This window comes from Hippichthys cyanospilos, chromosome 9 (assembly GCF_059441005.1).
Source record: "Hippichthys cyanospilos isolate Australia breed blue-spotted pipefish chromosome 9, RoL_Hcya_1.0, whole genome shotgun sequence".
Lineage (NCBI taxonomy): Eukaryota > Metazoa > Chordata > Actinopteri > Syngnathiformes > Syngnathidae > Hippichthys > Hippichthys cyanospilos.
In genome coordinates, this window is record NC_142377.1 from 17,783,362 (window position 1) to 17,795,823 (window position 12,462).

General features: G+C 40.9%; 1 protein-coding gene across 15 annotated transcripts in view; it reads left to right on the top strand.

Moving 5' to 3' along the window:
* The first annotated feature begins 3,942 nt into the window (after positions 1 to 3,942).
* Positions 3,943 to 12,462, top strand: part of cadpsb (Ca2+-dependent activator protein for secretion b) — a 73,973-nt gene continuing 65,453 nt past the window's right edge. For 5 of the 15 annotated variants that reach the window (XM_088424422.1, XM_088424423.1, XM_088424425.1 and 2 more), the window contains exon 1: positions 3,945 to 4,482. In XM_088424422.1, the coding sequence (XP_088280548.1) occupies positions 4,150 to 4,482 (333 nt within the window). In that variant the 5' untranslated portion in view covers positions 3,945 to 4,149. Of the gene's footprint in view, positions 4,483 to 12,462 lie in introns of all 15 variants that reach the window. The other 10 variants (XM_088424424.1, XM_088424428.1, XM_088424430.1 and 7 more) reach the window with 3 other exon arrangements.

Sequence of the window (12,462 nt, forward strand, 5' to 3'; positions counted from 1 at the left end):
GTTATTGTGTAATATTTCAGCCCCGTCGCAGTGTCAACCGCCTGTACCGCCTGTGTCAATGCTCCAAGGACGCCAGCACATCAACACACAAAATCCCACCGCATGCTTGACATAATCCGCCAATCCAATCGCTTGTTGCTTTAATTAACTCCCTATAGTTTTTCATTTATCTTTTTTCGGATAAAATCACTCAGAGAGACAGTCATGGAGGAATTCAAGGGAATGCTAAAGCCAGGCAAGTCTCTGCGACGGTTATTAATAATTGATTTATAGTGTAGGGGTGAAGGAAAGTTCAAATCTTTGATATGGTCTCGGCCCATTAATATTAGTGCAAAACCGAGGAAGCAGCCAATTTACGATCCATCTTAATCTTTGCTGCCACAGTGTTTTTTTTTTCTTTATACATTAATATTGACTCAGCAGATGTGCTGTATCTAGATTGAACCACATCTCTGGATTAATTTAAAAAAAATCTCATATTTATAAAAAAAAAAAAAAAAATAGTGCTTTCTCGCTTTAAAAACGAACGCAGTGCTCGAAGCAAGCGTCACTCATGATTTGGATACAATCAAAATAGCTCGTGAATGGATCCAAGTTGAAAGGGAATTTGAGTGTGATTGTGGTCTAAATGTTTATCTAAGGCAAAATTGTGTGTTGCCCTACCATATAGAACATCAACATTTAATGCGTACATACACTTCAGTTGAAGTATAGGCGCTGGACGGAGAACATCAGTTAATTATTCATGTTTAAAAGGCTTGGAGAATGCCGGATCTCCCTTTGGGGCTTGAATAGTGTGCAGTCGCAAAAGACCAAAGGGGATTAGTCTCACCCTGCTGGAAAAAGACAACTTATGAAGCTGACGACCATGAAGAGAGACAGAAAATCAAGCAGGAGAGCTAGTAGAAAGCACAGACGGGCAAGTAAATTAAGAGCGGCGGAAGTGTCTCTTGAAAGTGCAGTTACCTCCAGGGAATCCACTGGTCAGGTGGGCAAAGAACATGTTGGAGCAGCAGTCAGCCAGTCCAGCTGTCACCTTCACTTGAGTCTCACAGGAGAAGTGTGCTGGTCTTCAATGTATGTTGGTCTTCATTGTATGCTGAGTTTGCGCTTCACTCGTGTCTGTGTGTGTGTGTGTGTGTGTGTGTGTGTGTGTGTGTGTGTGTGTGTGTGTGTGTGTGTGTGTGTGTGGTTGCCCCCCTGGACCTGGGGGGAGGGGACGCACACAAGAGCCGAAGATCATTATCATCAATGTGAATGTTATCGCCATTTGAGAAAAGGAAGTCAATTTTCGTATTGTCAGTTACTGAACTTTATATCAGCAGATTATTTACTAAATCCTAACCGCAGGTAAGAATAGTTGAATGGATTGTTTTGGATGTATATGGTGTAGAGTTGTTCAGAGTCAGTTTGGTTCGTCCCTTAGTTTTGTGTCCGTAATGAGTTTGGTATATCAGAAGAAAGCAACAAGTCCAACGGTTGATGACACCATCCTTGTTTTTTTTTTTTTGTCTTTTCCATTTAATTCTGTGAGGCAAACTAATTTAGGTACATTACCATTTCCTGGTTTGAAGTGTAGATACTGCAAATAACTTGTGGATTTGTGTGTCCAAAAACACATGTAAAAAGAATTAATTTGCCCAAGGCTCAAGCTGTCACCAAAATAAAACCTGTAAAGCCTTTTTAAGTCATTTTCACAATTTATTTCAATATATGTTTTAATATGTTTGTAGTGTCAGTGCTATGTTGCTAAGATATAGCATCAAACTCTTTATATTTCAGTTTTGTCGGACGTGACTACAACAGGTTACATTTGCGTGCTTAGCTCTGGTGGGAGCTAGCGGCTGGCTAATGGACCAGCCGCTAGTTAGCCACTAGCTTGCCGTGCATGTGTCCATACAACATAACTTAGCTGGTGGCTAGCTCACGGGCTAGCATGTCTCTAGAAACTGTCTCCTTGATCTGTGTTATGCGTCTCTGTTGTGTTTGGTCCACAACACAGACACTTCAGGGAAAAATAACTGTGAATGAAACTGCGGCAAACAGTCCGATTTGGCCTCGCACTAGAGACCTTCTGTATGAATCAATGTAATATTTAAATGTGAGGAAAAGGCAGAGTGTGGTGTGTTTACAAGCTATTCAGCAGACATGCTCAGTGTCTAAAAGATGAGGGAAAGTCCATTTTTCACCAATTACTAATGTTCCTGTCAAGCAAGATGATAGTTGAACTACAAGCATTGTTTAACGAAAGAAAAATACTTCACACAGTTTTGTTTGAAGTAAAAATCCTACCACTTTTGTGGCATTGACTTTGAAGGTTCTACTGTAATGATTCCCATTCATGTGCTCTGCACCATAGGGAAACCGGTTGTGCACTTCTGTCATTTTAACCCACACAGGCTGACACATTGTCACTTTTTTCATATCATCTAGGCTGCAGGTCGCATCATGAAGCAAGACAGTGAAGGTGTGATGGATTTGCTGCACTCCTGTCTCGCCAAGTCTTTTAGCTAGATTGAAATAAAATCACCCCATGTTGGCTCATCTTCAGCTGATTCACAGTAGTTTCAGGATTTGCAATGTGATATCAGCACACGAGCCCTTAGGTTTGAATCTGTGTACATTACAAGAGAATATATTGACGTTTTAAAATATTTGACTGGAACACTTTGATGAACTTTATATCCATTCATGAATTTTCATATAGAGGTGGAAATGGAACCTATACTTTTGACAAATGATAACAAAAACAAGCAACATTAAAACTGAAATACTGTACACTTAAAAATGAGTAACAGACAAAATTTTGCATTCTTATAACAAACTTAACTAACCCTAGCGAAAAAGTCCTTGGATTTTGTTTTTGTTTATTGTTTTCCTTTATAAACATTCTGGGATTATTTTCAATGTATTTAAAGTATTTTTTTGTTTGTAAAACTGAACAAAAGAAGAGTTACAAAGCGAATCTTTGAATTGTAGTTTAATCCATTTTACTACAAAATATTTAGGAACTTTGTTACAACAAGTTAGGGCTCTCCCAAACCCTCGCTAACCATGGCTCAGCTTGTGAATGTCACACAACCAAACTCAGAAAATAGAACTGCGATTGGTTACCTGGGCCCCGAGCTAATGTGACTGAAACTTCACTCAACAGCAAGCGGAATAATGACCAAACCCTGAGACGGTATGCTTAGATTAATTCCACAAATACATTATTAATTGGAATTAGACTTACAGGCATTTGACAACAAAACAAAGCAATTTCAATACAAAACAAAGAAAACTAGCTGGACTTAAAATATTCTAAATATATTCTAAAATATTCACACTTTTCAGAATATTTTCTTTGGTACTCTCCTGTGAGATTTGTCTTAGGTTGGGGTAAAATAAAAGTTGAAAAACACAATTTTAGTGACTACTAAAACCATCACGAAAACTTTTTTACATTGATCGTGTCACATCACGTCATAATGAAACCTGCAGATGGTATGTGCAGCTTGTGTGTACATTAGGATCTTATTTTACGCCGGGGGAATTCAGCCAAAGAGCTGAAACGGCTTGCCCCATCCAAGCTTTTGTTTTTTGGTCATCCCGCTTCCCACCGAATAAGCCCCAGAATTTCCTACTACCATACACGCAGTGCACTGCTCTGACTCCTCCATCAAAGCATTTCCTGCATGGCAGCCATTTTAGGTGTACCGCGGCTGCCTCCAGGAAGCCGAGACGAGCATCCTTCTCCACTCTCCGTTCAGGACCAGGGACAGCTCCGCACCGCGCATGCGCGGAGTGCAACGCGTGGAGCCACATCGCCTGCTTTCTTTTCTCCCCACCGCCTTCCTTCCCCCTCGTGCGGGCCCCTCCCCTCCCCTACCCCCCCTCGCATCCGCAGCAGGGACTGGCCAATAAAAGAGAGAAAACACGTAAGCATCTACGCGGGCTCGGCGCAGGCGGAGGATGCTCAGTGTGAAGCGGCAATCATCTCTCAGCACCGCTCGCACTGCTCACTTTCCAAAGCCACCGAGCGCAACCCGGGCCTCTCCACCGACCCCGGCTTTCATTCACACTGCAGGGTGCGAGGTGAGGAGGGAGGGGGGACCTAATTTGGAAGGTCAGACTCCTTAGCAGGAAGGTCATCGCCTCAAGAGCAAGATGTTGGATCCGTCGTCCAGCGAGGAGGAGTCTGACGGGATAGTGGAGGAGGAGAGCAAGGAAGTGATGGCCCCCCAGGCCGGATCCCGCATCTCCCCGAGCAGGACCAGCGAGAGCTCTGGCGGACTGGCGCCCAGCAGCGGCCGCAGCAGTGCCCGGCCCACCAGCCCGAGCCCGTCGGCCGCCAGCGAGGAGAAGGATGACCTGGAGAAGCTGCAGCGGGAGGAAGAGGAGCGCAAGAAGAAGCTGCAGCTCTATGTTTTTGTCATGCGATGCATTGCCTATCCGTTCAACGCCAAGCAGCCCACGGACATGGCGAGGCGACAACAGAAGGTAAGCAACCCCCCACCCGCCCCTTCTCACTCTCCTCTTCCTCCTCTTATTCCTTTTCCTGCTCTGTGCAAGGGCGTCGTTAATAAGCACATGCTGCCGAGACGCCTCCTTTTTCACATCGCAGATGTTGTCAATGATGACCTACATAAGATACAGTATGGATGTGGGGGGGGAGGGGTGGGCCTACCCGGTAGCAGCAGGAAGGGAATACAGCACACCTCCAGTTTGTTTTTGGTGCAAAAAAAAAAAAAGAGTGGGAGCATGATGAAGTATTGCTCCAAATAGCGGAAAGGGAGGACACATGGTGGTGCAGAGCTACGTACAGGAGGGTTGTACATGCACAGGGCTCTCAAGTGCGATCAATTGTGCAGCCCGACAGCACATTGAGTGTGCAAGGTGCTGCTAGAAGCAGAAGAAAGCATTTGGATTGAGACTTGTTGCCTTCTGCAAATGAATGAAACCCTCCTCCTCATCAATTTTGCCTCCCAAGGTGACTTTTAGGTTCAGATCACTTGAGCTAGCTCTAATGAGCTTCCTTGCCCTCAGATGGCAAGTTACTCAACAGTCATTTCATTACAAAATATTTTGACACAGTTGAAGCGCCTTTTCAAAATATATTTATTTGTATCAGTCTTGTGGTTTCAGGTTGCTGTTACGTCCGTGATGCTTGACTGAAACCCATTGACGTAGGTCAGGATATCTTTAATGTATTCTATTAAAGGTCACCACAGATGTACCTAGTGTCCATTATACTCTAAAAAAAAAACTAAATTAAGTCCCAGTCTAAACAATGTCAAATTTCAAAGTAATTACAAATGGAAATTTGTTTACAGTGGGACCAAACATAGACAAGGAAATATACTGAGTTTATCTTGATATCTTGTGCTGACATTCACACTAATATAATACAATATCAATATAATAAAAGCAAATCCTTTGGGTGAATGAGAATGAGGGTGAATTAGCATTCATGCATTTACCTCTTTTCTAGAATTAATACAGAAATTGCACTTGTGTTTCCTGTTTGTATTTAACCAACCGTCTTTCTTTAGACACAGTATGGTCGACATTTTCTGCTGACTCATCCACAAGTGCACGTGGGAGGCTAAATCACAGCATTTCCATTTATTTTGTTTGTTTGCAGACCCATTTGGAAGAGGTTACCAACAGTCTAATGCATGCTTAGTAATGCACTTTTATATCTGGCAGCTCAGGCGGCCACAACCCTTTGGGCTGTGGGTGAATGAATACTTGAACAATGTGCATTTCAACCAAATCTCAAAGTCAGGTGGCACAATTTCATTTAGGCCACACTTCAACAATTGTCATTTTGAAGAAACAAATGGAATCAGGCAGAGGTTCTTTAAAGTGGGTAAGAGCAATTAAATTGGGACAAGAATCAACTTTTTGCTAACTCGAGCCTTCAGCAACTTTGATGTCATTTTCAAACGTAGAGCATGTCAAGTAAGTGGCAAAAAGCGGCCGCACCCGAAATGAATAACAATGCTTGGATTTCGCTACTTGATTAATATTGCACAAGTAGAATATTAATCATAATACTGTGCTTAGACAAATGGGGTAGCGTTAGAACATATGGTTAAAAAAGGCTGACTTCCTGTTGAAGCACAGGTTGTTTTTTTTTTTTTGCTGGTTGGGCAGTGCTTGACTGAAAAAATAGTTCATGTTCATGGCATCATTTAAAGAAATAATGAAAACTACTGGAATTCAGTTTCTAAAAATGTCAAATGTATACAAATGAAAATAATAGAGGCCCTTTACAATGCATGATATTAAAATTGAACTCGATTGTTTGTCATATAATTGCCAAGCAGTCATTTCAATGAAATTGAGTATTTGTCTAAAAGTAACTGCCATATTCTTAAGCACACATTCTTCACGGCCGTGCAGCCTATTACATTAAGGCTATTATGGATTAGTCACAGAAATATGATGAAGCATTTCGTTTGTAATAAAACGACTCAAAGCCAAAGCAAAACATATGGAGCGGCTCCATGATAATCTGTTATTAGAGGTTCTGGCGCACAGGCAGCAGCCCGTGATGGACTATCACAGAGAAACAGGCCGGGCATCAAAGTACGTCAGCCCCACTGCTGCGTCTTCAACATGCCGCCGTAACCTTGTGAAAGGGCGACACAAAAGGGGGGAAATGGGCTTTTGAAGGGCGAACTGTCTTTCCTCTTGGTAACTGAGTGGGAAGCTGCGGAAGCTGCGGCGTGGGACATGCTGTTGAAATGTTCGTATTTTACCAAGTATCGCTTGCTTACATGCTTGCATAATTGTCTTGGGACATCCTTCGACTAATTGTGCAATTTATACGAGAGGTTATTGATAGACATATATTGTGTTGGTGATTAATGTGATTGTGTCCTCATTATTTTATCCCAGCGGATCAAGTCCTCCATTTTTCATTAACATTAGGAAGCCCAGTGGAATAGGACAAGGTCTAAAAATAATAATAAAATATTATTGTACATTACTGGACACATGGTGCTTCTTAGCAACTACAGCATTACATTAGGATGCCTAGCAAAGTTCATCGCAGCATGATGAATACAGAACTATCTTTGCCAGGAGAAAAGCACATTGCTGTGACACCACTATAAATATCAGTCGTAAATGTCGCAATGAACGAGCAGGTAACAAACAAATCAGTCAAGTACAGGACAAGATTTTTTTATTTTTTATTTTACTGTTGAGCAAAGCATAAAATACTGATTATAATTGAACAATATTCATGAGCGTTATGATGATGGATGACATTGAGGGCGATGAGTCAGGCTCTAATCTTGAACTGAAATATCTCAATATTATTTGTACTCACTGCTGTAATATTACTGCATTGTGTTTAGCAGACATTAGTTCTAAATATTAAGTCTCGTGAATTTATGGCAATCGTGATTTTGTGCTGTCAGCAGTTTTCTATCAACCAATATTTTTAATATCGAAATAGCAAGTATATGCACTCAGTGGGCACAGCATTAAACTGCATCATACTGAGAGCTGATCCTATTATTCTGCCTTTTATTTAACACCTTATTACTGAGATTACACACAGTAAATACGGTGTTTTTTATGTGTTTGTTTATATATTTTTTTAGTAACAAATGCAAGGTCTACTTCAGCTTTATACTACACTGGAAAGTTTGATTTGACTTGCTGTTCACTCAGGTCTCCAGTGTGGTCTGACATGGGCCAAGCCTCAGCCATTTAACGCTTGTAAGGGTCCCTACATTTCCCAGGTCACATGTTTGGTAGGGGCTCTTGATGTGACAGTGCACGTGTGAATGGATGTTAAAGTAGTGTATCCTGGAGGAATTGACAGGCTCTCAGGTGGTGCCAGAGACCACCTCTCCTGTTGAATGATCGTTTGCAGCCCTTCACTAGTGCGGCTCAATCACTTTCACATCAGCCGATTTCTCTGTGCTTTGTCTTGTTGGAAAGTCCTAATTGGACAGGTTTGACATCAAATATGGAAAGCAGTATCACATTATAAAAATGACATAATACAATTACAGTTATTAAAATGATCCGTAATGTCCCAATATATTGCAAAGCCCTTGCAGAGCCCTTACTTGTTCCCTAGTCTTCTCTGCAGGTGTAACACCATTGCAGCTACCTTGCCTTCCATTATATTTCTAGCACTCAAACAGTGCCATCTTGAGATACAGTAGATCTAAAATCAGCTTTCCTTATTGAAATCAGTGTTATTCCCATTAATCTGTTCCTTTACCAAAAGTAACAAAGAGTCAAGGGTAATACCCTTTTTTTTTGTTTGTTTTTGGTTTTGTTTTGGTCCAAATGGATGTGATGGCCTCAGACTCATATGCCACTGAATGTCATAGATCACACCGTTCAGTATGAATAGATCACAGATAAATTCAGGATTTTCTTTCCTCTCGCGAGTATGATTTGTTATTCCCGAAAGTTAGCCTGACCCAATCATCTCCTAATAGAGCGCCTCTTGGCTCAGCACTTTCTAAAAGCATCCAGCCTCTCTGAGCGAGGGAGCCTCTGTGATGTGAATGTGAAGTAGAGTGAATTCAAATCAGTGCTACTCGGATGAATGTTGCCGCTGTGGTGCTGAGCGTGGAAAAAATAGACTTTGGAATTGCTTTCTAGCCAACATTTGTCATTGGCATGCTGTCATTAAGTATGAGTGATCAGCTACCATTTGAGAGAGAGAGAGAGAGAGAGAGAGAGAGAGAGAGAGAGAGAGAGAGAGAGAGAGAGAGAGAGAGAGAGAGAGAGAGAGAGAGAGAGAGAGAGAGAGAGAGAGAGAGAGAGAGAGACTATTTGCTTGTCTGTAAATTTTCAAATTTGTGGCAGAAAATATTTCACAAACCTTGTGGCTTTTGATTTGGTCTTGTTAGCCACTCAAAACTCATCAGCCAAGACATTAGTAATGCCATGCACCATTCTCTGTGCCTAACCTTCCTGAAAATAATTTGATGTTAAACCACTTTTTACCCATTACATTGTGAAAGTCATTCTAATATTCTAGTTAATGGGTATCTTTTCAAGCACAGGTTCGAAATCTGCTTCAAAAAATGAATTGAGCCTCATGGTGTATCTTTTGATGCATCAGTTAGACGAGACATCTCCATAATCTTACTGAAATGTTTCCTCAATAAATGCATCAAAGGAAAAATTCACCCACAGACATAATAGATTCATTTTTGCTGAAACATTTATCCGGTTTATGTGATGTGATATATTCATCAAGCTAAGCGTGGCATTTCGGCTAATGGATGAAAGACGGTTAATATAGTCAAAGATTGGAACTAAGTGAGACAGGGGAGATAAAACGGCCAAACAGAAAGCGGCAATGCATAATTCAATTCAATTATCAATGATTGTGTGAGCGAAACTGCAGCAGAAACAAAAATAATTGCATGAAAGTGCAATAATGTTCCTGTTCTGACTCACAGCTGAAAGGTTCTGGGTTTGAATCTTGGCTCAGGCCTCCTTGCTTTTCTGTACTTACTCCAGCTTTCTCCTACATTTCACACTCACAACCATGGTATGAATAGCTCAAGTGAAAATCCCATTCCAGCCTTGTACAACTTAATATGAGAAGACATTCTATGCTTTTTGATGTCAATAATATTATAGGGAAAGGCCACAGAACTTCTTTATGTTCATAACTGGATTTTTTGTCAAGTGACGTCACCACCGAGGTCTGAGCGCATTGTGCAACATTCCATTTTCAATCAAAACATCACAGTATTGAGAATGTAACTAAAAGTGCTTCGCACATTGAATTCCTTTATAGTCACACTCCAGGCTCATTTTATTCAACTGGAAAAAAAAAAAGTAAGTTCCTGTGCAACACGACCCCAAGAATGCATTTTGTTATTTGGAACAAAACCCCCTCCTAGAAATCTTAAATATTTGCCATCCCATTGGTCATACAGTAAGTAGGCCAAACATTTGATATTCAATTGAAATGATGTCAGGTTAGGTTCTGTCAGGTCAGATGTTAGCATATGGCGCAATACCTCTGCAACTCTTGCCAGCCTGCAACGTACGTCACAAGACTTCACTTTCGCAGGCCTCAAGGATCAACACTGCATTTTTTGTGCACCCCTTCTCAATTTCTTTTTCAACAAAATGTATTGCAAAGAAAAGACAGCTGACTTATCCATAGCACCTGCCAATCAGTTTTGATAATATCAGTAGTTCTGTAGCAATGCAAATGCTAATGGCTCACACTAGCCACAGATTCACCGGCTATTCCACTGTTAGCATAGAACGTGGCCCCCAAGAAGCAACAATATGATTGTCTTGCACACCTGGTCGGAAAATAGCTTATTTGTAATGGAACATTGTGATTTCAAAGGAATGTTGTAACTGTGAAAATGTACTCTGCTGCACAGATTTAAAGATGTTGCGTGGTGATATTTATCCTACCTTGCTAAACCGTTGTTGATAGTTATTGTGAGAAATCAGGAACATGATCAATATCTTCGTTTATGGTAATATAATTAATCCATCCATTCATTTTTTTAGATGTTTGTCCTCACAAGGGTCACTGCCTTGCTGGTGCCTATCCCAGCTGTTTTTGGTCAGCAGGGCGGAAGACCATTCACAAACACACTTAAGGGAGTATCCATGTTTTTGGGAATGCTGAAAGTAACTGGAGTGCCTGGAGATAACCCACATGGGCATGGGGAGAACATGCAAACACAGGCATGAAGGCTGGAATCAAACCTGTATTCTCCTGCAACCCTAATATGATTACTCAGTTATACTAATATTTATAAAATGTGTGTCATTATACTAACAGTTTAATTGTTTTTATAGACTCGTTCAGCTCGCCAGTAAGTTTAACAGCAATTGCATTGTATATGTGTATACAGCCCTTGCTATAAAAACTAACAACAGTCTCACAAGTTGTTTTATTAAACAACATTCTTTCTAGTCCCGGCACATTTATTATCCTTAAAAGAAGAAAGTTAGCGAGATTACATTTGGACATGTAGCCGAGGCTCATAAAGAGAGTCATTATGTGCCCAAAAGAGTCACATGGAGAGAGAGAGAGAGAGAGAGTCAGTAAAAGGGAGCTCGTGAAGAATGATTTGCATTATTAGGTAAGAGCTTTGAATTGAGTTCTGCCTGCAAAGAAGCATCCTTTGACAATACAAGAGGCTTTTCAGTCAAGGTCAATGTTAGATTTCGAACGATTTAGCATTACGACTGACACAGATTGTTCATCTGTGCTTGGGTTATGGATTTGGTTGAGTGAAAGCCTAAAAGCGGCAAGAGTTAATCTTTTACCACCAGTCCGTGCAGGCACAGCTCGCCATATGTCAGAATATAATATAAGGGTTGTTGTATTTATTGTGTAAAAAAGATTGGGCTAAACATTTAGCTCGCAACCCCGCCAGGGTTAGACACGCTTTTGCCTTCATTATTCAGATGATAAAGCAGCAGTAGCTGATGAATTGAACACACCGGGACACTGTTGTTAGTAGAAAAACAGCAATCGAAATGAAAATGTCGCCCCGAGGAGCTTTTGCAGGACAATTTAGGATTTGGTGTTTCTTTTTTCATCCCTCACACAATGTGCGAGTGAATCTGCGCGCCGGCTTGAAAGCCGCATCTCACATTCTGACGCTCGCCCCGCACCAGTTGATTTCTATTTCCGTTGTGCACGTGTTAATTAAACCTTTATGTCCCAGCAGAGTCCACGTGACCATGAATGTTAGTCGTCGACTGCAATATTTTTTTTTTTTCCCCCTGTTCAACCTTGACATGCTGATGAGAATGAAACATTTTCATGATTGAGCAAATGCATGAAGCTTAAAAGGAGCTTAAGGTTAGTTGGTGAGTCTGTCCTGACTGATTTATCCGGCACTCTCCTGCCAGTCTATCTCTACAAATTGTTACCGTTAACAAAACATAATCCCATGTTCTTAATACATGCCATACAGAGAAAATAAAAAAAAAGAAAACAGCGTTTGTCAACATGCTGCTGGCATAGGCAATGTCGTCATTTCACAGCGTTTTTCTCCGACGTTGTCTTGAGACTTTAGAAGAAGCACCAAGGTGATATAATACCCACAAATCTTGTAATCAAGTAGTTTATTAGACTATTTCATTTGATTATAGTGGATTCCTTGAATTGCTTCTGCAGAGATTTATTTTCATTGGTGTTTTTCCATTACCAGCATTATGCAAGACAGTAATTTATTTCTCTGAAACTCTGGAAGGCTGCTTCACTGCCGAAGGAAAAGTGTTGTAAATGTTTAATTCGGATCTGCATAAAACTGATTATTTTCTGGTTTTCCAACTCATTTAGATGAACTTTTTGGAAACTTGTCTTTATAATGTCTGAATGTTTGAAGAAGTCATTTACAAAAGTTAGATCTCCACCAAGCAATTGAGTGCTAATGCTAATTGGACTCGGTTGAGGTCTGCCTTTGACTCGAAGGCAATCTCGTATCTCCGCAAGGTGCA